Here is a 27,286-nt window from a genome sequence, read left to right as displayed (position 1 = left end):
AGCCAGGCAGTTTTTTTGCCCTGTGATCTGTACATGGCAGCCGACTTCTTCAAAGCCAGCAAGGGACTCTCTATCTCTCTCTCTCTCTCTCCAGTCTGCTAAGACGGAGTCTTCTATAATGTAAGGCAATCTCAAGAGTGCATCCCATCCCCTTTGTCATATGAAGTAACCCAATCAAAGGAGTGACATCCTATTTTGCCTTAAGCCATAGTTAGAAGCAAGTCATCGGTTCTGCCCAATCCGAAGGGGAAGAGATTATATAAGGACGTGGCTCGTTGCAGGGGTCACTTTGGGGTACGCCTGCCACACAGAAAATGGACAAAGTGTAACGAGTGTGCAGAGGAGGAAGCCCCTGTTCCTTTCAGGGGAGGTCAAGAAGGTGTCCTGAAAGAGGAGACATTTGAAGGGTGACACTTGAAGGATGAGGAGGGGGTCGCCAGGTGGATAAGGTGGAAAGGGCACTCTGGGCAGAAGGAACAGCAAGGACAAAGACACGAAGGCGGGAAAGACTACAGATTGTTCAGGGAACTTGCAAGGAAGTTCTGTGTAGTTGGATCCAGCAAGCATGTGGCCGGAGACGTAGCTGGAGGGAAGAAGGTGGGCAGCATTGAATCGGGACAGCCGTGGAATGGGGGGCTCAGCACCTTTGACTGTATTCTAAAAGCAACGGAGAGCCATCAGTTTGCAGGTGTGGATTCAGATTCTCCCTGGAGGAGCCACCAGCACCTTTTCTAATAGTCCCCAAAGATTTATAGAAGCACTTGGACTTCATAAAGCATCCTCAGGGAAGGTGGCACTTTTTTTTTAAAGAGCGTGATAGACACCAGAGCCTGCTAAAAATAGGTCTGAGCCTCCATGGCGAACCAAGCCATGAACCATTTATGTTGGAAGGCACTTTCAATCCTCTGACTGCCTTTTCTCCTCGCCTGTTTGGTGCAACTTGGTCATGTGTGGCGTCAGAATTAGACTGACCTGGATTCAAATCCTGCTGCTGCCACTTGCCGGCTCGTAAGGTCTTGACCAAGTAACTGCAGGGAGAATCAAATGCAAGCATCTCCGCAGACCATCCCTCCGGCTTGTGTGTTAGCCTGTCGGGGCTGCCATAACAGAGGGCCACAGGGGGCATAAACAACAGAAATTTATTTTCTCAGGACGCCCGGGTGGCTCAGCAGTGGAGCATCTGCCTTCAGCTCAGGTCATGATCCTGGGGTCCTGGGATCGAGTCCCGCATCGAACTCCCCACAGGGAGCCTGCTTCTCCCTCTGCCCAAATCTCTGCCTCTCTCTCTCTCTGTCTCTCATGAATAAATAAATAAAGTCTTTTAAAAAAAATTATTTTCTCATGGTCCTGGAGGCTGGAAGTCTGAGATCAAGGTGTCAGTAGGGTTAGTTTCTCCTTGAGGCCTGTCTCCCGAGTTTGCTGATGGCCACCTTCTCCTGGGGTCTCTACTTTGTCTTCCTTCTGTCTCTGCGGGCATACCTGCCAAATGTCCTCTTCTTATGAGGACACAAGTCATAGTGGATTAGGGCCCATCCTGGAGATTTCATTTTAACGTAATCACCTTCTTTAAAGACCTAACCTCCAAACATGGTTGGTCTGAGGTGCGAAGGCTTAGGATGTCAACATATGACTATCATCAGGGGACACAATCCAGCGCAAGATAGTATAGTCTCAACTCACATTAGCTACATCTTCCTCCACCTCCGATGGTGAACATGTCCATGCTCCGGTTGGAGGCATGATTTCTCAGCCTCTCACACTCTAGTTCTTCCACGAGAGCTGCTTTGTCTCATCAATCACCTTCCAGAAGGACGTGCGTTCACTCCTTGCTCTGTAACTAACGGCACCAGCAACACCGGTCCAGACGGGCTCCCAACGCCACTGAAATATGCCTAACAAAGCAGCTGAATAACCTTTCTTTAATTTAATCCAATGGCAGTAATTTTCCAGAACACACCATTACAAGGGAGCAGGATGGTCTCCAGGGCTTTTGATGCCTAATTAAAAGGCACTGTTGCAAGAAGGAGATTGCAGTTACGTCTCAGAATCACCTCGTTCTGAGTTTGGAGTTGTAGAAAATGAGGAGTTTTTACCCAACTGTGAGGAGGAAGGGGCCAGGGGAATTGTGGGGGCCTCTGCTGGTCACACGGAGAAGGCTTCGTGCCATTGTTTCGGTTTGTCAGAGTAAGCCAAGGTCATTCCTCTTAATGTTGTGGGTGACGGGGCCAGGAAGCTCTGACCCTGGGCCTCGGAACTTCAGGGATCGCCCACCCATTTTCAGTATTTGCTTATCCAGCGGCACCTTCTTCTTGAGCAGGTTATTAGGTGCTGTGGATGGTGGGCACGATCATCAAAATAACAGAAAAATATTTCAAAATCACAGATTCTTCATTTGAGGCTCATGCTCCAGCACATTTGTGAATTCTGGTCCCCAAAATTGTGCGAGAACCAATTTCTGTTGTTCTGAGCCACCCAGTTTGAGGTAATCTATCAAGCAGCCTTAGGAAATTAATACCCGTGGTTAATAATAATTACCTGAAGTTGATGTATTTCAAGTGTTACGTTATTTGAGGCTTCCTATTCTTGTGGTTGTTTTGAGAAGTCAGTGAAATAATGCATATAATGTGCTAAGCATGGTTTGTCCTCCATAAATGCCATACAAATACATTCATTTGGTTATTTTTTTTAAAGATTTCATTTATTTGTTCATGAGAAACACAGAGAGGGGAGAGAGAGAGGCAGAGACACAGGCAGAGGGACAAGCAGGCTCCACGCAGGGAGCCCGACGTGGGACTCGATCCCAGGTCTCCAGGATCACGCCCTGGGCTGAAGGTGGCGCTAAACCGCTGAGCCACCCGGGCTGCCCATTCATTTGGTTATTAATATCTTTATCTTTTTTAACAAAGATTTTAGTTTTAAGTAATCTCCTCACCCAACGTGGGGCTCGAACTCACAACCCTGAGATCCAGAGCCACACGCTCCACTGACAGAGCCAGCCAGACGCCCCTGTATTTATTATTATTTTGTTGTTGTTGTTAAATCAAAATCAGGTAATGAACTTGGAAACACCCCGTAACCCCTAAAGGCAACAAACAAATGTGCATATAAATGGTGTCAAGGTAAGTGAAGTGAATTCATTTTTGTCCTTTTGACTCCTCTTCTCAGAAAGCTGTTCAGGAAGGAGGTCACCTAGGGTCCAGCACTGGGCTTATGGGCTAGGTCCTAGAAAGGGAGGCCTGTGTACTGGTCCCCTGGTCCCCTGACCCCTGACCTCTGCTCCAGAGGAGCGGTTACACAATTACACTCCAGTGGAGCAGGCCATCAGGCAGAGGAAGCTGAATGGGGCAACAGGGGAAGAGGGAGCTGGATGTCAGGAAGGCTTGCAGGAGGAGTCAGTAGAGAGAAGCAGGTGTGAAGGGCATTCTGGAAGTGAAGCCTAACTTCTTCGTGCATCTGAAAAGACGCCTGGGGCTTTGCCAGGAAGGTGGAGAATACAAGTCTGAAGGAAACCCCATTCAACCAACTAACTTCAGAAAAGATATGTGATTGGGGAAATGAATATTGCATCCATAAGATACCGGGCACCTGCGTGGCTCAGTGGTTGAGCATCTGCCTTCAGCTTGACTCATGACCCCGGGGTCCTGGGATTGTTGGGCTCCCCGCACGGAGTCTGCTTGTCTCTTTGCCTGTGTCTCTGCCTCTCTCTATGTATCTCTCAAGAGTAAATAAATAAAATCTTTTTAGAAAAATCAGTAAGATACCATTTCATACCTGCCAGGTTGACAAAAATCAAAATATCTGACATTACCAAGTATTGACGGGACCGTGCTATAAGAGGAACCCACTTGCAGGGCTAGTGGGGTGTAAAGGGGCATGATCGCCATGGAAAATACCTGGAAGTATCTAGCACGCTTGAGGAGGTGCCAAACTTAGCAGCTCTGTAGCTTGGTATATTCCCTGGAGGAGCTCTCACACATTTGTACCCAAAGTGCGCCGGTTAGTTTCTGCTTTGTAACAAATCATCCCCCAAAACACAGCACCTTGACCAACAATCTCTTATTTAGCTTACACTTCTACGGGTCAGCTGGGAGTCTTTCTGGTCTGGCCCAGCTTGCTTGGCTCATCTCTGCTGGGCTCTTTCCGGTAGGAGAGGTTGATGGGCGGGCGGCCGGCAGGTGCATGAGCTCGCATGGCCTCATCTCGTGTCTGCTGGTCAGCTGGCTGTTGGCCGCAGTGACTGAGCTACATGTCTTGTGTCCTCTAGCCCCAGGCCGTGGTTAGCACCCTTGCAGGGTATAGGGGATGTCGCTAATATATGGTGGTTAATGACACACTTGCCTGCAGGATTATCTAATGATGTGGATTAGGAAAAGACAACCTTGGAAGTTTTATCCTCTTTTCTTTTAAATCATGGCTTCATTGAAGTATTATTCATATACCATTCAACTCTTCCACTTAAGGTGAACAATCCTGTAGTTGTAAATACATTCACAGTATTGTGAATCCTCTCTGCAGTCAATTTTGGAACATACTCGATCACCCCAAAAAGAACTCCATATCCTTTAGCCATCAACCCCCCAATCTATTGTCCCCTGTATCCTAGACAACCACCAGACTACCTTCTGTCTCTAGAGATGACTTGCTTATCCTGGACATTTCATGGAAATGGAATTATATAATTATTTGGCCTTTTATGCCTGGTTTCTTTCACTTAGTGTAAAGTTTTCGAGTTTCCTCCAGGTTATAGCATATATTCGTTCTCCGTTCCTCCTCATGGCTGAATGCTATCCCACCGTATGGCTATACTACTCTTTGTCGATCCTCGCATCAGTTGAGGCACATTCGAGTCGTTTCCACTCTTGGCTATCGGGAACAACGCTGCTTTGAGCGTTCACGTACAGGCTTCTGTGTGGACATATGTTTCCATTTCTTTCAGGAGTAGAATTCCTTGGTCCTATGGTAGCTCCGTGCTTCCCAAGCTGCTAGATCGTTTGCAAAGTGGCTGCACTGAGCCTTGGAACACTACAGCCCTCAAGAGTCAGCCTTTGGGGCCTTCTAAGCCAACATTTATACTGGTAACTTTTGGTTCTTTCTTTGCTGTTGTTGTTTGCTTTGTTTCTTTGTGGGCTTTTTTATAAACCAGGAATCAGATGTGATGTGGCTTCAGGCCCAATGAGGCCAACTGGGTTTGGGCAAGCTCTGTAAGTGCTTCCGTCCCACCTCTGATGATCTGGCAGGGTTTGTGGCCCGCGGCCCCCTCACCTTCCTGCTTGCATCCAGCTCGTTCAGAAGCTTTCTGTTCTTGGTTCTAGTTCATTCTCGTTTCCTCCTTGGTAGAGCCTTCCATGCCTCCTTTCCTCCACCAGGCCACCGAGGAAGGTTCTGGGGGTCATCTCACCAACCCCTCCCTTCTGGGGACTGAGGCACGAGGGCAGTGTTGGAGTTGTGGGGTCCCAGATCTGAAAATAAGTTGAGGGCAGAACTGAAACAGAAAACTAAGATTTGGGTTTTTTTTTCCCCTCTTCTTATTAAAATTATAATGCCTGCTTATTGTATAAAAATGAGAAAAGTAATTATAATTCAAAAAGAATAAAAACATTTTTTAAAAAAAGATCACCCATAATTTCACCACCAACAGAAAGTTAATGTTAACATGTTTGGTTTATGACTTTTATTCATTTAATTATTCATTAATTTTAGTATATGTGCTGCCAAAGCGAGCACCGATTATTCATTAATTTATTCAATAAATGTTTATATGGCGTCTACCAATTGCCAAGTATTTTACTAAACCTGGGAGACATTTCTCTTTGCATATGTACATATGTATAAATATATACATCATTTCCGACAAAAATCAGGATCATCTTACATACGTGCTTTATCATTTAAATTTCTTTTTTTAAAAAAAGATTTTATTTATTCATGAGACACAGAGAGAGAGAGAGAGAGAGAGAGAGAGAGACGCAGGCAGAGGGAGAAGCAAGCTCCACGCAGGGAGCCCGACATGGGACTCGATCCCGGGACCCCGGGATCACACCCTGAGCTGAAGGCAGACACCCAATCATTTAAATTTCTCTATCATTCCAATGATAGGTTATACATCCCCTTTTTATGAAAATACATTTAAAGCTACATTCTCATTCCTTTTTTTTTTAAGATTTTATTTATTTATTTGAGAGAGTGAGCATGAGCGGTGGGGAAGGGGCAGAGGGAGAGGGAGAAGCAAACTCCCCACTGAGCAGGGAGCCCGATGTCAGGACTGGATCCCAGGACCCTGGGATCATGACCTGAGCTGAAGGCAGCCGCTTAACCGACTGAGCCCCCCAGGCGCCCCTACATTCTCATTCTTAATGACTGCAGAGAATATGCAATGAGTTATTTAAGCAATCCCCCCTTGTTGAACACATTGGTTACGTTTAACTCCCTATTATCAACTTGACTGTAACCACCTTTTTGTCTTCTTGGTTTTCCAGATAAATTTGTAGAAATATAACTGCCAGGTCAAAAGATATATAAACATTTTTAAGACTCATGTTGATACATTTTGCCAATTGACCTGTCAAAAATAACTGTTCAAGTCTGGTCTCCCAACAGCCACGCATAAAAATGCCTGTGCTTCACTCCTCGTGAACATTCTACGAAGCCCTCGGTAATTTATTCGTTTCCAATACGAAAAATAAAAAAATGGTTTTATGGGTTTCCTAGGGCTGTTCTCACAAAGTACCTCAAACTGTGTGGCTGAAAATAACAGAAATTTATTGTGTCACAGTTTTGAAGGCTAATGTCCCAAATCAAGGTGTTGGCAGGACCGTCCTCCCTCTGAAAACTGCAGAGGGATCTTTCCTCCTCTTTCTGGCTTCTGGCAGTTGGCCGGCGGCCTTCTGGCTCCTCGGCTTGCATCGCGTCACTCCAGTCTCCCCACTCATGGCCACACAGCTTTCTCCCCGGGTCTGTTTTCACACGGCCGGCTTATTATATGGACGTGAGTCAGAGCGGATCAGGGACCTGTCCTACTCCAGTAACTCACTACGTCTGCAATGACACTATTTGCAAATAAGATCAGATTCTGAAGTACCCGAGGGTTAGGGTTTCAATATATTCTCTTTTGCAGGGTTGCGAGGGGGACACCATTCAACTTAAGACAATGGTATCACACACTTGAATTTTTTACTGATTTGCGTTTTTGGTTACATACTTGAAATTTTGATTGATGACTGGTAAAATTGAACATTTCCCCATGCGTACCTTGGATCATTTTTCCACGGGGGTATTTGTCTCCTCCTTATTTATTTATTAAAAAAATTTTATGCAGTAAAAATAGTCATGCTTAAACTCTAGGTTTTTCTCTTTTACTGAGATTCTTTTTTTTAAAGGTTTTATTTATTTATTCATGAAACCCAGAGAGAGGCAGAGACACAGGCAGAGGGAGACACAGTCTCTCTGCGGGGAGCCCGATGCAGGACTCGATCCAGGACCCTGGGGTCACGCTCTGGGCTGAAGGCAGACGCTCAACCGCTGAGCCCCCCAGGCTTCCTTTTTACTGAGTTTCACATGCAGCAACAGTTGCTCAGACTTTGGGGCATTTGAAAAATTGCCAAACTGTAGCTTGCTCCGGGTGTGGTTCTCCGGCCACCGGCGCTATGAGAGAGTCCTCCCCAAAGAGGCCAGCGGGAGGACCATGTGACTTCGAGGCTCCTGTGTGCGTCGGGATAGTCTGGCTTGTGCTGCCTAAAAGAATGACCCCAGAAATCTGGACAGGCTGCAGCGTGAGGGTCTATTTTCCGCTCAGACCATGTGTCTGCCGCAGGTTGGCCGAGCCCCTGCCACGTCGTCACTGCAGGATCCAGGCCACCCGAGCAGCTCCCCTGCAGCCCATCGGGGAAACAGAAACAACTGTGTTTTCTAACAGAGAGAACTGAACACAGGGAATTATCCTCATGAGTGCGGGAGGACCGACAAAGGGAATGAGGAGGAGGAGGTGGTGCAGAGAGCCCTGCAGGCGGCGAAGGCAGCCCAGGTCCGGGCACCAGCGGGAGGCTTGGGATTGTCAGGGGCTGGCTGCTCGGAGGCAGACCCCTGGGAGCACGGAGGCAGACTGTGGGCAGGACCTGGAGAGCAGGTGCAGCTGCGGGCTGCTGGCATCCCACGGGGGCGCCGCCAGCCCGGAGCCCCAACCAGTGGGGCGTGCAGGACCGGGCCGCTTCGGGGCAGCAGACAGACCAGCAGGCAAACGGGGACAAGGGAAGTTGGTCCCCCTCCTCTGGCCTGGGAGCCTGGCCTGGTGCCCCTACTGCCGGCCTGCCCCCGGCTGCTGTCCCAAGATGCCATGCACCAGGTGGCTCCGGGCCCCAGAACTGAGGTGTGTGTGTGGGGAGGTGGGAGGCAGGATGCTGTGCACCAGGTGGCTCCAGGCCCAGGACTGTGCTGCTGCGCTTCTGGAGGCGGGCAGCCTGAGGTCGGGGGGCAGTGCAGCGGTTTCCAGGAGGGCCACCTACTCGCTGGCTCCTCGGGAGCTGCACAGAGCCGGACCTCGTGTCTCCTCCTCCCTTTACAAGGAGGCCCCACTCCATAACCTAATCCACCCCAGGTACGTCCCAAAGATGCCACCTCCAGGCCTCATCACGCTGTGGAGTCAGGTGGCGGAGGCAGGAACATTCAGTCTGTCCCAAGTGGTGAGGCTGAAGGGGACCACTGGCCAAGGAGGCTGCGCTGCAGAGACTTGTGGGTCCGGGCCTAGGAACTGGCCCCGCCGGCCGGGGGTGGGGTGGTGGAGGGGAGAGCAAGCAAGCGCTGCCCTGGAGCCTTGACCAGCGGCACCACCAGCCCAGTGCCTGGCAGGTCTGGGGTCGTGGGGCGGAATGGCGACATCCTCCTGCACCACCCCCCCACCCCCCGCCATCCATCACTGACGGTCTGCAAGAAGTCACGGCTTGGTTCAGCTGCCTCCCCAGGGAGCTGCCCTTGAGGCCGACTGCATCCCCTCCCAGGCCCAGCTCCCCGTTCCCAGGCCACTGGGAGCCCCGTTATCCCAGGCTGCACCTGCCGGCCTCCTCCCACACCTGCTGCACCAGAGCCTGCAGGGGGGGCAGGCTCCAGGAGCTCCTCTCTGCGGCCTCTGTCCCTGGCTCGCTCTCTTACCTGGACCGAAAGGAGGGTCCACCGTACCCCCTACCTAAGCCTGGGTGGGTTTTTCCCCGGGTCCCCTGCAGCAGTAGCCTCGGATTAGCGTCAGTTCCTCGCACTCTGGCTGTAATTCGAAGCTCCATCTAAGGTTGGTGGGAACTTTGTTCTCGTTCTTGTTTTTTGTCTAGACATAAAGATTTAGCGAGAGGCTGGCAGGGGCCGCATCAGGGTCGCCAGCCAGTTGCCACTCTGTGCAATTTCTTGATTCCCATTCCGTGGCTCTGACTTGCTGCTCAGGGTCCAGGTGGACATGAATTTGGGGGGACACAGTTCCACCCACTACAAGGTGAATTTTGCAGGGGGGGAGTCCCTGGGGGTCACTCCAAGATTGAAATCCCTTTGTTGACTCCATGGTTCCTCTGCCTGGAGGCTTCAGAACGCCTTGGCCTCATGCCCTATCTCCACACTAAGGCACTTTGGTGACAAGAGGCAAGTGTCCCCCCCGCAGCCAGGATTGCACTAAACCTCACATCCAAGTACTGCAAGATGAGTTAATTAAGAACAAATCTCTTTGCCTTTAAAGCATGCAAATCCGAGGACGTGTGCAGCAATTGACTGTACAAAACCAATTATTTTAAAAAGTGTTTTAATCTTCCCGATGCTGTGATCCTCCTCAAAGCAGCAGCCTGGGGCAGCTCTAAGTAACCAGGCAGCTGAAGCCGGTACACGGCGCGCCCGGGCGGGCTTCTCCCTTCCTCAGGACTGTACCCAGAGGTAGCAGGGTTATTTGCGAAGAGGGGGCCTTGCCCCACGTGGTCCCCCCGGAAATGCGAGCTCTGGGAGGGCAGAGACCATGTCCCGTGCCTTTCTCTGCAGACAGGACAGTTTCCAGCACACGGCGCTTAGTGGACTTGGCCAAGTTGCCGTGAACAGAGCCCGAGCGCAGCTGTGCGGACACCAGGTATCATGAAGCACTCCCAGGGGGGCTCCGTAGGGGAGTCGGGGATGCAACAGGGAAGGGGAGGAGAGCGAGAGCCTGGGGAGCTGCGTGAGGCACCCAGGATGCAAAACTGTGGACGTTGGTGCACGAATCTCAGAGTGAGTGTCCCCTTAAATTTGGTGCCCCATTATGTCACTTGCTTCACCCTAGCCCCAGCCTTCTGGGCAGGAATGTGACTTCAGACAAAATCTCTCCCAGGCAGCTACGGCCCAATCCTATGGGCCGCTGGAATATAAGTTGCAGTCATTGGTTCAAGGCACCCTGGGAATGGGGAGGACGTACATCCCCAAGGGCAGGGTTGGTAAGAGTCACAGATGTGGGCTGCTGGAAGGGAAGGCCCACCTAAGAAGCCGGTGTAGGGCACAGAAACAATAAGAAGGAATCTGGGTGCAGCATTAATAATTCACCTCACCGATGATTGCTGGGTGAATGAATGAAGGCAGAAAGAAATTTATGAGTGAATTAACGATCCAGCAAAAAAATGAATTCACTGAAAATTGAGAATGCTCATAAAAATCCTATTCTACAACCAACTCTGAGCTTCGACCCCGCTCAACCCGTGGGGCTAATGTTTATTTAATGCTGGGTGGCAAGCTTAGAAGGGGATTTTGTTGCAGCAAAGTCTATGTCTCCGTCACCAGGAGACTTCCCATCACTGGTGGAGAGACCGAGCGCCCACTGACATGATCCAAATGCTGGTGGACATAGAGGCAAAACGACAGCAGGGCAGAGTGTCCTTCCCTTCCCTGGGAGCATCCCCTGAGAGAGGGGAAGGGAATGAGGACCCGAGTTACTGGTATGCTAGTGCCCTGGCTGGGGGACTCTTGCCTGCCCAATCCCAGCTCTGCCCGCTGACTAAGGGCTCCTGAAAGCAGCCCGGCATATTGTATCAGCATTTAAATCCCATCACATCTCCCTGCTGACTCTCATTCCAAAATATTTATTCATTTGATGGCTCAGAATAATTGCCTCCATCCCCGGTCTCTGAGACTGACAGTGTAGAACAGCAGAGAATTCCCATCCTTGCCTGGCGCTCCTGCAATCAGGGGAGAGGAAGTGAACCATCAATCGTGAGGTTCAATCAAGCACTCTGCCTGGCATAGCTCCATTCACCCCAGAGCCACTTTTCAGGCCCATATTCTCATTTTACAACAGGGGCATTATCATCCTAGGGACCCAGACTTAAGATTCAGGTCATCTATTGATCCATTCAAACACTTACTCAAACACTACTTTGGGCTAAGCTTTGTGCTAGCTAAGTCCTCATCCTGCCCAGTAGCTGTGTGGTAGATGATCTGACATGAGTGCCTGTACGGTGCCAAGCATAGAAAAAGCTCTAAAAATGCTTGTAAGATGGACAAATGGATGGATGGAAGATGGAAGGATGGGTGGTGGATAGATGGTCGGATGGGTGGTTGAATGGGAGGATAGGTGGTGGATGGATGATTGGATGAGTGGATGGATGGAAGGATGGATGGGTGGATAGATGGACTGTTGGATGGATGGGATTGTGGGATTTGTGGTTATGTCTCTTCAGTATCCTGTACACATTCCCTGTGATAGGTGGGGTTGAACTTGACCCTTCACATTCTCTACCCTGGGCATGTATCCCAGCCCAAGCTAATCAGACTATTCCAAACTTTTGGCCACAGAAATCAGCTTCAGGTAGAGACATATAACACAAGACAGATTAGAGTTCACCTTGGGATTTTTTGGTTGGTTCTAGCAGTGGATAACATTTGTGCTAACCTGTCGGGATGTTTATTTGAAGTTGCTGGAGGCTCCTTTACTTGCCACAAGGAAAGAGCCTGACCGAACGATGGGAAGAGGAGAGGCAGCAGAAAGGAAGAAGGAAAATGAGGAGAGAGGAAGAAGGAACAGAAGAGGAGGACACATTTGGGGCCATAATTTAAGCCCCCAGTGTGGGAAGCCAGTTGAATTCTTGGACTGTCCAAGTACAGGAGCCAGTGAATTTCTTTTGTCTGACTTAACACAGCTTGAGTTCTGTTTCTTTTATTTGTAACCAAGAGAATCTTGTCAGTGCAGAGAGAGTGAATAAATGAGTGAATGCATATTGAATGAATGAATGCACTCTATAAATATCAAGCCAGTCACATGTTTTTTTCCTCCCTTGAGAACCAGACCTGCAAATATAAGGATTTAATTAGATGTTCCTGGTTTCCACTGGAGCCTATCTGATTGCTTCTATTATGCTTGGTGTTGACTCTAACTCTCAAAATGTAAATGAAAAGTGAAAAGGAGAGAACAGCCCACTAAAATTAATAATTTTCTGAGGCACGCGTTCACTCTGGCTGCAGATCCCAGTCTCTAGGAGTTATTATAAATGAAGGGCCGAAACAAAAACCAATACAGTTTACAGTCTCCGCCCTCCTACCTCCATTCAAGCCAAAGCAGTGAGAGCAGATGGGCATGTAAATCTGACCACACAAACACATCATTCCATTCCTCCCTTCCCCACCTTCTGGAACATTCTCTCCATCCGGAACTTTTCAAGGGCTCCTCGGTGGTCAACAAAAAGCACAATCTGAGTGTTCCTGGAGGACTCCCCGGGTGAGGTGATACCTAAGCTACATCTTGTGGTCTGGGAAAGGCCCAGGGCCAGAAAGGCGGAAAGAGCTTCATAGACATGGAAACGGCACAAGTCAAGTCACCAAATGGAAGGTTCTGGGCAAGTACAGCAGTGGGAATGGCCAGAGATGAGACCAGAGAAGTTATAGAGGCCAGTTCTTAAAATCCCTCATAAACACAGCATTTGTATGTTTCCTTCCTTAACCATCTAAGTGTAAGTTCCAGGATTTGGTGCTTTTCTCATTGGCCTACATGACACATCAGTAGATACCGGTTGCAGACCCCCCTGCAGATCCGCGTAGACTAGAATCTGTTGGGGTGAGGTTCCCACCCTGAATTTGTATCAGGTGCCAATTTGGATGCTCACAAAAGTTAGCAAACTGCAGCTCTAGATGATGGGAGAGGGTACATCAGTTAAGGCCGAGGCGGACTTTAGTGACAGGAACCAAAATGCGGTTACTCAACCGAACAGAGATTTCTCTTTCTTGTGTCACAAGAAATCGGGAGCTGGGCGGTCCCGGGTGACTGTGGCTGGTCCAGGAACTCATTGGGCAAACAGGCTTCCTCTAGCTTCCTGCTCCACCAACCTTAGGGGATGACTTTCATCTTCTTGGGATCAATCAGGATGACTCTTCCCACAGGCATCTGCCCAGGTACCAGACAGGAACAGGGAAGAGAAAAAGTTGCATTGTACCAGTTGAATTCCTTCCTTTTAATCAGGAAAATACGGCTTCCCTAGAAGCCCAGCCCATAGATTTTTGTTTACATCTCCTTGACCAGAACCTGGTCACAAGCTTCCAGGAAAACTAGAAAGTAGGATTTCTAACTAAGCATATGGCGGCCCCAAGCAAACTTGAGATCATTGTATGGAGGTTGTATGGAGAGTCATGGAAGACTCACAGCAGGAAAGACCCGCAGGTGGATTTCATTCAGCCTCACCAGAGAGGAGAATGGGTGGACATCGGGCAAGGCCACAGCCGAGACACCAGGGTTGGCGGGAGGCTGCTGCAGCCTGTCAGGAGAAGGGGGTGACGACCTGGAGAGGGCCATGGCTGTGTGCGTGGATTCAGGAAATACTTAACCCGTCAAATGGACAAGGCTTGATTGTATGGGATCAGAATGGGGCAATGGGCAGGATGGTGAACAACACAGGGCGCCGGAAAGGAGAAAAATGAGCTTCTGAGGGTGTCAGTAATCTTTCCATCTTCAATCCCTGGAAAGATGATGCCATTCATAAGTGAGTTTGCAGCCACAGAGAGGGGAACATTCTGTTTGGGACAAGCTGCATCACCCAGAGATAGGACATCTTAGCATATCGGGTGGGAGTTCAAGCTCCGAGCATAAGGAGCATGAGGCAAGAAAATCAGTGGACACAGAACTTATGTAGCCCACACCGAGGCTGCTCTGGCCTTCAGATGGAAGTAGAATCAATCTGAATTTATCTTGAAACCTGTGGTCTGCGAGACGCCTTGGGGGGCTCAGTGCATTGAGCATCTGCCTTTGGCTCCCGTTGTGACCCCAGGGTCTTGGGATCGAGTCCCACATCGGGTTCCCCGTGGGGAGCCTGCTTCTCCCTCTGCCTGTGTCGCTGCCTCTCTCTCTGTGTCTCTCACGAATTAAAATGAATAAATAAATAAATCTAAAAAAAAAAATCTGTGGTCTGCGCGGAGTAGGAACAGAATGTTCTAGTTTCCCAACCCCACCCTCTCTCCCAGGCCAGGGAGCCACCAAAGTGATTGCCACCCTCTGTGGGAAACTGTTTAGGATCTACTCCTCCTTTGGCCTGGGAAAGCAATTAATAATATGAGGTAACTGACCCCGAGCAATGATCTAACTACCTTACATACCTCACCTTGTTTGATTCACGCAACTGCTCTCCTATCTCCAATTTACCAAAGAGGAGACCAGTGGGAAATACAGTGGGTCAGGAAATAAAACGACTTGCCCAAGGACACGCAGCTAGTCAAAGACACAACCAGTAGGTTCAACCCAGGAGGTATGACTCCAAAGTTCTAAATCTTAACTACTAGGCGATGAACTTCCAAGCCCTAAGCATTTCCTACCCTGAGTTCTGATCATTTATGTCTTTGTCTTATGACCCTTATTGAACCACATCCCCCTGAGACTAGATGATCTCAGATCTTTTCTTAATAACTGTTGAATAAAAGAGTCGATGCAAGCCCTAAACCATGGCTCTCGGTTTGAGGGCAGACGTGATCCCCGAGTATCATGGATTCTTTCATAACCCATGAACTCTAATCCACCCTTTGGGACCTGATTTCATCCTTTTTAGTGCATAGATATTTGTGAAAAATCTGTTCGTGATTATCTTGCTTTTAGAGATGGAAAAAAGGGCAACTGCCAGTTTGTTAATGAACTGCACGTACCATTATGAGAAACCAGCGTAGCCGTCGTCATCGCTGATTCGGGCATATGGGTTTTAGTTCCTATGACATAAAGTTGCTTTTCTTACACAAGATAAAGCAATACCAGGGGGCTCCTGGCTCGTAGGAGAGTGTCTGGGGGATTAGTAAGCCACAGAGCCGGAAGTCTCCGCACCACCTGGGCAGATGGAAAAGCACGAGCAGACTCTATTTCTGGTCTGGGAAGCAGGTGGTGGGAGAGGTCTCAGGGGAAGAATGAGATAGAGACTGTCGGACGCTGCCCTGGAGCACATCCTTCTTATTCAGGTGACACATTGTGACCTGCCTCCCGTGCTGGCTTTCCCCAGGCTTCCAGGATGACCCAGTCGCATGTCTGGCCCATGACGAGTCATGAGCATCACATCTGACACCAACCACATGGCACCGAAGGAGGCCGTCTGAGAGCCAGGAGTGGGAGATGAGGGGCACTGTGGGGCTGGGCTCACTATATCTTTTGATTCAATTGCATATCCCAAATAGCTCATTTCCCTTTTTTTGAGAACCGAGTTCTCTGCCCCATTTGCCCAGATGGGCACTATATCTTTTTGATTCAACTGCGTATCCCAAATAGCCTGTTTCCTTTTTTTGAGAACCGAGTTTTCTGTCCCATTTGCCCAGATGGGCAAGAGAAAGCGGCTTTCTCTTTCCTGCCTTGAATTCTTCCAGTTAACTCAGACACTGACCTCCAGACTCCTATGAATTAAACTCTGGTTTGCTCTTCAGAATATCCTTGTTACATTAATTTAGGGAGCATAATAAATCTGGAGTGAAGTATGTTTGCTGCAAATGCTAATTTGCTCGATGAGAATATCAATTAGATCTCTGAGGCATAGAAATTATGGCTGTTAAAGATCTCAAAGGTCATTCTTAGCTGGCTCCAAAGTAAGAGGATGAGTAGTTATCTGCTGGAGAGGTCTGGGTTAGAATTCTAAAGGCACAAATATTTAATACCAATGAAGTGTCAAGCACTGAGCTTGGGAGCGAAAATTCAGGAGTTTCACAGGTAGATCCCAGATCCTATGATACTAACAATAAACAACAACAACAGGAATCGTAGCAGCAACAAGGGACAGCTTCTACCTACTGAGCAATTATTATGCATTAGATTCCAGTATTCGTGCCTTTGATCCTGACACAGCTCTGTGACATAGGCACTATTCTTAGTCTCATTTTATAGGTGAGGAAATGGAGTCACAGGGAATTTAAATACGTAACTCTCCTGGCGTCTATTTCTGGCCAAACTGGAATAGCAGGCAGGCATCGGATTTGCTCTCCTTGAAATAACTGGAAAAGCAAACGACAGCTCTCAGGACGGCGGCTATCGGTGAGCGAAGGACAGTGAGCCCTGAGAGATGGGAAGCAAATGAGGCGAACCTTAGGCAGGCTCCAGCTTAGTGCCTGGGGAGTTTCCACTCCGAGGTGCAGTTCCAGGGAATCTAGCACATTCTTGAGTTGAGGACTCCAGCAGCACTGGGAGTCCAAGGGAGTCAGGGTGCCTTGGGTTTGCAGGGCAGAGCACCAGAGGGAGGGGAGCTTCGAGGACAGAGGCCTCGAGCTCTCTGCAAAGGGTCATTCATGAGTATCCGGTTCACCGATCACTGCTTGAATGTGAAGAAACTGAGTCCAAGGAAAGATCCGCCCAAGAGAGTAAGAGGAAATACTGCTTGCTGAGAGCTCCCCCGGGATGGGACTAGTGCCTGTTCCCCATGGCCAGCGTGGGAAACTCTCATGATGTGGGGTCGGTTAGAGGCCTGGGAAGGGCATTGCCTCGGTAGTGCGGAGAATTAGCACCTGATACTACTCTGGCCCTGCCAGGGAAGCCCAAAAGGAAGCCCTCAAAGGATCAAACTGCTTCCGGGGGGTGGGGTGGGGGGAACAAAAAAGAAAAACAAACAAACAAACAAACCTGCTTCCAAGGAACAGAACCACATTCCAGAAAAACAGCTACATTTTAGAAATAGGTAACTGTGGCCTGGCCAGAGAAAATGTTTAAGTGGACGGACTAAATGTGTAAAAAGGTAGAATATAAAAACAAAACCAAAAAAAGGCTGTACATTGTATCATTGCTGGTAAGAAGTGTACTAAATGAAAATGGGATCTGTTCACATCTGTTTTTGTTTGTTTCCGACAATGATGTCCAGCACGCAACCAGGTAAAATGTACAGTGTCTGGCATCCAGGAAAGAAATGACCAGCCAGCAAGAGCAGCAAAATAAGCAGAAAAATCAATCACACCTGACCCAGAAATGACACCGATGATAGAATTAGCAGATAAGAACAGGAAAACAGGCATTATAACATCATTTCATATGTTCTGGAAGCCAGAGGAAGATCAGACATGGTAAATAGATGCAAGGAAGAGGGAGCCTGGATGGCTCAATTGGTTTCAAGCATCGGGCTCTTGATTTGGCCCAGACCTTGGTCTCAGGGTGGTGATCTCAGGGTTGATCCTGGGCTCAGAGCCTGTTTAAGATTCTCTTTCTCCCTCCCCACCACCCTGCTCTCTCTCTCTTTAAAAAAAAAAAAAGTACAAGGAAGATATTTTTAAAAACCAAAATACCCAAACTGAGGTTCTAGAGATGAAAACTGCCCTGTCAGAGGTAAACACATATCAGGGGAGATTCCTGGGACATTAGATGTCCGAGATCGGTGGACTTGGTGACATTGCAATAGGAACTATTTGAAACTAAACAAAGAAAATGCAGCCTGGTCTGTGGCCGTGGTTTCCTGGAGGTGAGAGCCCGGGAGTGGGGGCAGCACCACGAAGCTTGACTGGCGGGGGACACACGTGTTCGTCGCCTCGGCTGTGGGGACAGTTTCCCGTGTTTGTGCGGGTCCAACCTCGTAAAGCTGTACGCTGCCAGCATGTGAGGCTTCTTAGATGTCAATCGTGCCTCCACAAATCTGCCCCAAGACGAGTTTCCAAAGGTCAGACAGCTAATGAATTGCAGCCTGGCTCCGGATGCTGAGCCCTTACCTACCGCTCTACGTGGCGAGGGAGAGATTGTTGGTCCCATTTTATAGAAGCAGGAGAAGCAAAGCGACGACGGGCCTCCTCCGGGCCACACGGCGGGCAAGGGACAGAGCTAGGATTTATACTCACGTCTGGCTGACTCCAAATCAAGTGGTCTTTCTGTCTCATTCTGTTTTTGCAGAGCCTCTGCTCCCTCACGGGACTCTGGGTCACCTCCTCCCATGCTGCACCTGTTCCTCGATGCCCAAAGGCCACCCTGGATCGGTCCTCACCCACGGATCGTTACTCAGCTGCCCGCCACCGTCTGCACGTGGAAACACGGGAACAAATCAGTGTGTAAATGCCTGGGCGGGAGCGGGGCTGAGTGATAGCCGAGGCATCTTCATCTCCGAGAGAGCAGGAGCTTGCTGGGCACTGGGAAGGCGGCCCCTGACTGTTTTAAGGACGTAGGGACTCTGGACCAGCACGCGCAGCACTTAGCATCCCGAGAGCCCTCCCCCGCCCCTCTCCCATCTCTTTACAGCAGCACAGGTACCTCAGCCTTCTCTCTGCATCCCCCCCCCTTTCTTTCTTTCTTTTTTTTTTTTTTTTTTAGATGAAGCAACTGGTGCTGAAATTGGTTCCGAGGAGTGCAAAAATGTAAATAGCTAAGGCTGCATTCAAACTCATCCTTGTTGGGGGAAGGGGGTTGCTTTGAAGTCTAGATCTCATTTAGTTCACCGCAGAGTGAACACCTGACCACATTTTTCATCACAAGCATGAACTTTATACAGCCAGAGCTGTTAAAAAACAAACCCCCAAACCTAACCACCTGGGTCTTTGGAGTGAGAGAGGGCTTTCCATTACGAGAGAGAGGTTCCAGCGGAAGCCAGATGGCTGCAACCATCAAGCCTTGTGCAAATGAGCCTCCTGCATGGGGTGGAGGGCCCACCCTGAGACTTCTGAGGTCCCTTCCCCTCGGGGGTGCTAAGCTCACACTCAGAAGGCTGCTGCTATCATACACGAGGTGGAGGGTGAGAAGGCATCCCTGCCCTGTGGCCTGCCCTGCCCCTGTCCTGACTAATTCAGCATTTCTCAGCCACTGGATTGTCTCTACCTGCCTGGGGCGAAGCTTTAATCACTATGTAGAAACGTTTTACCTAGCATCCTGAGAAAGGATGCTACTCTGTATCCTCCGTCCACCAAACCCTGAGTGGTTGTAAGATGCAGGGCAGAGCAGGACATGCTCTGTACTCCAAGCGAATCTGGATTTTGTGAACTCTAAACGTTGTGATATAAAACATATCCATTAAGCTCTCATACTGCATGCAAAATTTGAAATGATGCAAATTCCCCTAAATTGAAATAAAAAAAAAACGCACTGTGGAAAGAATGATTTCCAAGCTGGAAAGGGAGGTTTGTATTCTGGGCTTATGCTCCTGATTTATGGCTTAAGCAGGTAAGCGGCAGTACCCATTTTCCTTGCTCAGGGTTTGTCTTAAATCACGTGAGATCTTTCAGGAACCATGTCCCTTGCGCTGCCCTGTTACAGGTAAAAAGCAAAGGGCAACATCAAGCCGGCTCTAATGAGGTGTTTTTCTGTATTTTCCGGAACATGGGAGAACTTGAACTCTAGAGCAGCACGGTCCGATAGAAATAGAACGTGAACAATATACGTAATTTTAACTTTTCTGGTAGCTAACTTTTCTGGTAACGTAATTTTAACTTTTCTGGTTAAAAGAAGTTAAAAGAAACAGGTGAAATGAATTTTTGTAAGACATTTTATTTAACCGAATATATTCAGAGTGTTCTTTCAACATGGAAACAAAAGAAAAAAAAATGTTGAGATATGTTACCTTTCCTTCCTTGTTTTTTTTTTTAGAAATTTGAATATTTATTTATTTTTAATTTTATTTATTTATGATAGTCACAGAGAGATAGAGAGAGAGGCAGAGACATAGGCAGAGGGAGAAGCAGGCTCCATGCACCGGGAGCCTGATGTGGGATTCGATCCCGGGTCTCCAGGATCGCGCCCTGGGCCAAAGGCAGGCCCCAAACCGCTGCGCCCCCCAGGGATCCCAACTTTCCTTCCTTGTACTACATTTTCAAAACCCTGTGTGTACGTTACACTTACAGCACATCTCAGTTCAGAACGGCTGCATCTCAAGTGCTCATTGGTGGCATGTGGCTAGTGGCTGCCATATGGGACAATGCAGGGCTAGATACGGGGCCTGGTCAGGGCACTATAGGAGTGTAGGTGGTGAAGGGCATGGTTGAGGGGTGGGGGTGCCTTCCAGGAAGCAGTCCTTAAGGCATCCTTTAATGGCTTCCCACTCTGGCAGCCACTATACCATAATTACTGCATTTTAAGTATTTTCCCTCCAGGTGACCTGCCCCAAACTCCAGTTTTCAAAGGCATCTTCTCCCACAAGGAGACTGAGAACCACTGGATATGTCAGACAAGCCACAAGTCAGTTAACTACTTTTTACAATAAACTCCCCATCTCTAGAGTGGGGATTGGCAGGGATACCAAGAAGATAAAAGAAGACAGATGATGTGAGTGGTACCATTAAATTTTATCAAGAATAGCTACAACGATATTGCCTGGCTTTATTGCTGGGTGTCTGTCTGTGTATTATTTTATATTTCATTTCATCAGACCTTTGAAGCAGGTATTTTTAAAAAGATTTTATTTATTTATTCATGAAAGATACACAGAGAGAGGCAGAGACACAGGCAGAGAGAGAAGCAGGCTCCGTGCAAGGAGTCCAATGAGGGACTCGATCCCAGGACCCGGGATCACACCCTGAGCCGAAGGCAGATGCCCAACCGCTGAGCCACCCAGGCATCCCTGAAGCAGGTGTTTGAACTCAAAGCAAGCAAAAACAAACCTAAACAAATTTTAAAAGTTCCAAATTGAATTACATGTACTTGTTGAACCTCCAACAAACCAAACCCAAGTATTTTTGGAAAGTTTAACAGAGAATTGAACTGATCCCCCCAAACAATACTAACAATAAAACAAAAGACCCCCTAAGTCATTTCTAACTAGTCTAATGGTTCCTTGCCCTCCTCTTTGCTGCAGACCCCAGTCCTAGACCTCAGTGCAGTCCGAGAACATCCACCATAGATCCCCTCAGAGGCCAGAAAAACCAACACATGTGGCTCGGGTGGAGGTGTGAGGCATCAGCCAAATAATCATTGTTTGCTTATGGTGTGGATGCAAATGCACATTGGGGCTTGCATGTTTATTTTACAGAATGTGCAAAAAAGGGATCCCTGGGTGGCTCAGCGGCTGAGCGTCTGCCTTCGGTCCAGGGCATGACCCTGGTGTCCTGGGATCGAGTCCCACATTGGGTTCCCTGCATGGAGCCTGGTTCTCCCTCTGCCTGTGTCTTTGCCTCTCTCTGTGTGTCTCATGAATCAATAAATACAATCTTTTTAAAAAAATAAAATAAATTTTATTATTTTCTTAAAAAAAAAAAAGAATGTGCAAAAAGGGATAATTTCAGAGGACCTTCCAAGCTGCCAGGGCAGGGCAGTCTGTCCCCAGTCAATTATCACAATATGTTCAGGTACCTTGATTTAGAACTTGTTTTAAAGAAAATGCCCTGGGATCCCTGGGTGGCGCAGCGGTTTGGCGCCTGCCTTTGGCCCAGGGCGTGATCCTGGAGACCCGGGATCGAATCCCACGTCGGGATCCCGGTGCATGGAGCCTGCTTCTCCCTCTGCCTGTGTCTCTGCCTCTCTCTCTCTGTGTGTGACTATCATAAATAAATAAAAAAAATTAAAAAAAAAAAAAGAAAATGGCCCAAGCGAGAATCCATTCAGTAGCCTGTTCCACCCTTCCTGCTCAGAATTGGATTATTTCCTCCCCGTTTGAATGATAGGCTATTATTATGTACCTGGGAGATGATTTGAGGCTACGGAACGTGGGTGTCTGGGTGTTGTACAATATTTCACTCAACGCAATTTTATGGAGAAGGACCAGAATAGCTATGCTCAATCTCCTTTGCATAAACAATGAACGGCATGTCCAAGCGCTGAATTCTTAAGGACATAGCAATTTAGGGGCAATTCTTGTGGAGTGGGGCATGCCTGGTTCATATGTTAGTTTTCCTCCTTAACACTGTATCTTAGTCTTTCTATCGGTAAAACAGGACAATCATGGCTGCCCAAGAAGAGCTACAATGAAGTCATGGGAGTAACTTCTTGGCACATAGAAGGTGCTCAATAAATACTTTTCTTTTCTAGTTGCCAAGCCAGGATTGCCCTCCCAAAGTGATCTTTCAAGTAATTGCTGGGTGTTTTCCAACTGGCACAGCAGATGATGGAACTTGTTGACCCTATATAAATCATGACCAGCTTCATTATAGCAACCCTAGAAATACTTCCCCCAAGCTGCTGTCCAATAACTGGACCACCACCAAACTAGGGGAGTTTCTGCTCTTGGCCCTAAATTGGTACGATTCCATGAGCGGTAAATACTGTCAGCCCCTGCGACTGTAGTGTCAGTCTGTTCTCAGAGGCAGAGCGATCAATCCGAAAATACTGAGGAATTAATGGGACCTGGGTGCGAAGATGCACATGTATTACCAATTAACTCCTTGGAATTAAAATTCTCGGAGCAGAATGGTGGCTTAGGAGGGGCTGCACATGTGAAAGATGTTTAGAGCATGTGAAAATGAGCCTAAGGTGCTCTACTAGCAGTGGATCAAAGTGCTCCCTTCCGCACAACCTCATTCCAACCACCTATTGCCACTTTTCGTGTTTACTAATATGAAACATAAAATGGGATAATGTTTAATTTGTAAGGCTTTGTTGGACATTTTTTCCATGTGCCTATTGGCCATTTGTGCTTATTTTTTCCTACTTTGTGTTGTTAGCATAGTGTTCTCCAGAGGTTAAGTTTTTCCTCATTGGCTTATAAAGGATCTTTGTAATATAGATATATGAGCTCTTTATCATGTCTTTAACAACTGTTTGGGTTTTTTTTTCCCCAGCGTGTTATTGGACTTTAAATGTCTATTATTCTGTTGTTCAAAATTGCCTAAAAAGTAATGAGCAAACATTTATCCATCCAATAAACACTTGCTGAATGCCAACTATATGCCAGGCTCTGTGCCAGGCATTGGCATTGCTAGAGAAAAAAAAAGCCTAAATTTCTGCCCTCTAAGACAGCAAAGTCTAGTAGAAAACAGACATTTTTGTGAAGGTGTCATGAGCACAGGGTGATAGCTGCTATGGTCAAGGGAAACACTGGGGTCCCTGGGTGCAGAGTAAGGGCGTCCTAACCAGTTGTGGGGGAGGAAGGGATTGAGGGAAGGCTTCATGGAGGTGGTGGCATTAGAGCTGAGTTTCAACTAGACAGGGCAAGGAGGGCATTGTAGGGGGAGGAAAGAACACAGGCCAAGGTCCCAGGACTACAAAAGGCTCGATCTTTTCAGGGATCCTAAATAATTCAGAGTGACTGAAGTATATGTGATATAATGGGATGCGGGAAACTCATCCAAAGGACATAGATTTGACAGCAACAAAGAGACCAGTAGACGAGGACTAGATGGTGAAGGCCCCGTGCCGTACAAGAACCATACAATTAGAGTCTAAGACTTAGGAAAAGCATCAAGGGGTTTTTGGAAATTGGCTCTAAAAGGCTGGGTTACATTTCAGGAGCAAGAAGGGTGGAAGAAGGAATTAGAAATTTCAGGTAAAGGATGTGACCTTTCAGCCTCAAAGAAGGATTCAGAAGTAAGGCTGGAAAAGGAAGTGGAACCCAAGGTGGTAGGGGGAGTCACTGACGACTTTGACTAGGGAGCACCAAGGAAGTGCTTTAGGAGGATAATTCTGGAAGCAGATGTGGATAGACCGGGAACCAAGAGGCCACTGCAACATCCAGGCTGCTCTGAGCGGTGGCGGCCGGGATGGAGAAGAGGGACAGCTTGCAGGGACCTTATGAAGGTCGAAGGACCTGAGGGATTCAGGTATGGGGGACGGTGATGCTCTTACAGAGTCAGTTTAGGGAATCGGACAGTTGTTCCTGGAATCCAAGCCTTCAAGCCACGGGACAGCTGAGCTAGCAGGGCCCTTCGAGTTCACTATGGTAGGTTGTAAATGGCGGCAAATTCTTTCCCTGCAGTTCATTCCTCCTAGCGAGAGGTGGCAACTGTGGGTCCTCCCCCTGAATCCAGGTGGGCTCTGTGACTACTTGGCCAATAGTCCACCACTGCGCCAGCTTCTGAACTCAGGTCTTGAGACTCTGACGGCTTCTACTTCCCAACTGTTGGATGAGAACAACTTTTGGGGCCCAGGCAACCCCATGAAGAAGCCCGCATGAAGCAGTATCAAGCCCCCGGCCGCCTGCCCCACGCGAGTTCCCAGCGGACAGCCAGCACCCACCTGCCAACCACGTGAGCGAACTGTCTTGGAAGTGGCTCCTCCAGCTTCCGTGGAGCTTCCTCAGCTGCAACTGCCTGGAGCAGAGAGGAGGTATATCGGACAAGTCTCCCAGATTGCAGATTCATGGGCAAAATAAATGATTGCTGTTATTTTAAGCTGCTGAATTTTTGAGTGGACTGCCACACAGCGATAGGGAAAGGAAAGGGGAAAAAAATCACATATTAGAGAGATGCCAAATGTGGGCCACCGCCTGTTTTTGTAAATAAAATGCTATAGGAACACAGCAATGCCTGTTCATTCACATATGGCCTTTTTCTGCTCTTGTGTTTTAATGGCAGAGCTGAGTAGTTGGGAACCCTGTGGCCCACATAACCTAACATATTTACTCTCTGGCCCTCTACAAAGAAAGTTTGCTGACCCCTCACCTAGTATAGCAGAAAGAGACCCAAGGAGAAGAAGGCTTGCCTCCAAATTTACATACAAGTTGGGGACAGAATCAAGATAAAATTCCAGAATTTTAAAATCCCAGTTCTGTGTTATTTACACCATTCTACTAGGGTTTATTAAGCACCTGCTGTACAGTAGATGTTGAGCGACTAGTGTCAGGATAATAGGAGTCATGGCTGCTCCCCCAAAGCACAAAACCAGTGGGGGAGAGTAAAGAAATAACAATCTAGAAAAATCTGTAGTAGAAAATGAGCATAGAACATGGGAGAAGGCAGGGCCAGCGCTTTTCATTGCTTCTGTGGCTGGGAAGGACACCAAGTGCCTCCCTAGCATCCGCCCTCGCCCTTTGAATAACAGCACCCGATTTTCCCTTGAGAAGCCTTTGCCATCCTGCCAGTTCACATGGGTTGAGTGGAGCTCACTTCACCTCTCAGCACCAGGCCTGGCCACTGGGCTTTGTTCCGAGATGTCACACCTGCCAGTGAGATGGCCCTTCCAGTCTTTTGCTGGATGTTCTAGGACAGAGAGGATGGAGAGGCTAAGCCGGTAGCCCATCCGCCCGGAGCCACAGTGACCATCTCTGCCGCCACGCTGGGTGGGCCTGGCCAAGACCGAAGACCCCACAGAGGAAAGCGGAATCAGGAGCCGGAGAAAGATTCCTTGCGACACCGAATCAGATATAACTCTGGGCCACTCCACGAATGCTAACAGATACCTTTTTTTTTTTTCTCCCTGAGACCACATAGACTCTGCCATTATAACTAAACAATTCCAGCTAATAGAGGTTTTCTCCTAGGCAACCAGCCCCCCACCCCCGGGCCGCTTCTGAAGCCTTCCCTTGCCCACACCGTCTCAGCTGCCTGCTGTCTGCGGCCCTCTCCTCCATCTAGGAATGCAAATCTCAGAGCCGAGAGTGCCAAAGGCACGTCTGCGAGGAGCGGAGCCAACTTTGATAATGAATTCCTGCACACTGTGCGAGCCATTCCGTGGTTATTCAAAAACCCATTCAATTTTTTTTTCTCCAGTGATAATAAGTACAGTGCTCTGGGTCTCATGTGTATCGCCAGCTAAATGGCAGATGGATTTCCACGCAGGGTCTTGATAGGCCTGTGCCTCTGGGGTTGGTGCCTCTCAGAGGGGACTGCCGGTGCGGGGCAACGCATGTGTGCAGGCTGAGTGGCCTTGGGGTAGCCGGCAGCCGGAGATCCGCTGCCCTCAGAGGACCTGGCTGAGCTCTGGACCCCATTGCTTTGAGAGATTCCTGGCTTCAGAAGGCCTATCCTTTCCTTTCCCAGTGGGGCCCGTGCTGGCCTGGTGCAGGCCATGGAGCAGCTAGAAAGGGACAGTCAGCAAGCGGCATGCTGGGTGGGCTCAGATCTTGGGTCCCAACACCAGCTGCTCCAGAATTTCATGGAGAGCTTTCTAAAGGTGGAGCTGCTGGTCCCATCCTCTGCAAGGTTCGGAGTCAGGAGGTAAGGGGGTAAATCCCGATACTGGCGAAGCTCTCTGGTTGGAGAGAGCAGCCTGGTTGGAAAGCCATAGGTAGGGGCTGCCCAGAGGCCCGGGCGGGCCCCCTTCCTCCACCCTGCCCCCCGTTAGTGCTCCAGGCACCTCTCCCCCGGCCTCCCGGGATCCTCACTGGAACCCTCCCCGAGTTAGCTCATGCCATCAGAGCCAACTGGAAACAATAGTAAAAACCAGCCCCGTAACTTTCTCTTTAAGGAAACCAACTGAGAACCAGACACGTTTTCCGAGATCACGTAAGACGTCCAGGGCTTAACCAAGGTGCAGATGGGAGAGGCTGAAGAGAGGCACCTCTCCTGGGCCTGGTCTCAGCCTGAACGATGACGGGGAGAGGGTGCCACCCTCCAGTTAGCTCACCCAGCCTCCCGAAGCCGACTCAGCAGCAGCCTGTTCTCCATCCCGATGGGTGGGGAGGAGCTGCCTGCCGAGGGAGGGAAGCGAGGGGCTCCTTTCAGTCCCCCACTTCCACGTACAAGCTTTGGGCCATGCACAGGCTGCTTGGAACTTGCCAGGTAGCTCGCCAGCCTCCAGCATCTGTAAGCAAATTCCTGTCCCCTCCACATGGGTAGAGTACATGTGCTTGGTGGATACTGGCTCTACCTCCATCCCCGCCCCTGCCCTCAGGATTCCGCCCACACGACCACTCACCTAGAACCAGCTCTTCCCAGTCCCGTGGGTCAGCAAGCGTGAGTGATGGAGCCCACAGACCATTGTTCAGGAGCCAGTAGTGGTGAGTCATGGTGAGAGACTCTTTCCAGGCTGTGCTGGGACACAGAATAATAGCACCATTTGGACTGGCCTCTTAAAAATGGAACAGATGGAGTCTGT

At 48.8% G+C, this 27,286-nt stretch overlaps 1 protein-coding gene across 1 annotated transcript in view; it reads right to left on the bottom strand.

Annotated features, from left to right (window-relative positions):
• Positions 1-27,286, bottom strand: part of WHRN (whirlin) — a 136,372-nt gene that overhangs the window by 91,666 nt on the left and 17,420 nt on the right. The window contains exons 3-6 of the mRNA XM_055302225.1: positions 25,357-25,449; positions 24,488-24,561; positions 13,616-13,727; positions 12,606-12,728 (exon numbers count right to left, since the gene is read on the bottom strand). Coding sequence (XP_055158200.1) covers positions 12,606-12,728; positions 13,616-13,727; positions 24,488-24,561; positions 25,357-25,449 — 402 coding nt within the window. The remainder of the gene's footprint in view (positions 1-12,605; positions 12,729-13,615; positions 13,728-24,487; positions 24,562-25,356; positions 25,450-27,286) is intronic.

Source organism: Nyctereutes procyonoides, unplaced genomic scaffold, assembly GCF_905146905.1.
Source record: "Nyctereutes procyonoides isolate TBG_1078 unplaced genomic scaffold, NYPRO_anot_genome, whole genome shotgun sequence".
NCBI lineage: Eukaryota > Metazoa > Chordata > Mammalia > Carnivora > Canidae > Nyctereutes > Nyctereutes procyonoides.
The sequence above is the reverse complement of the archived record's forward strand: the minus strand, read 5'-3'. Positions and strand labels throughout refer to the sequence as shown.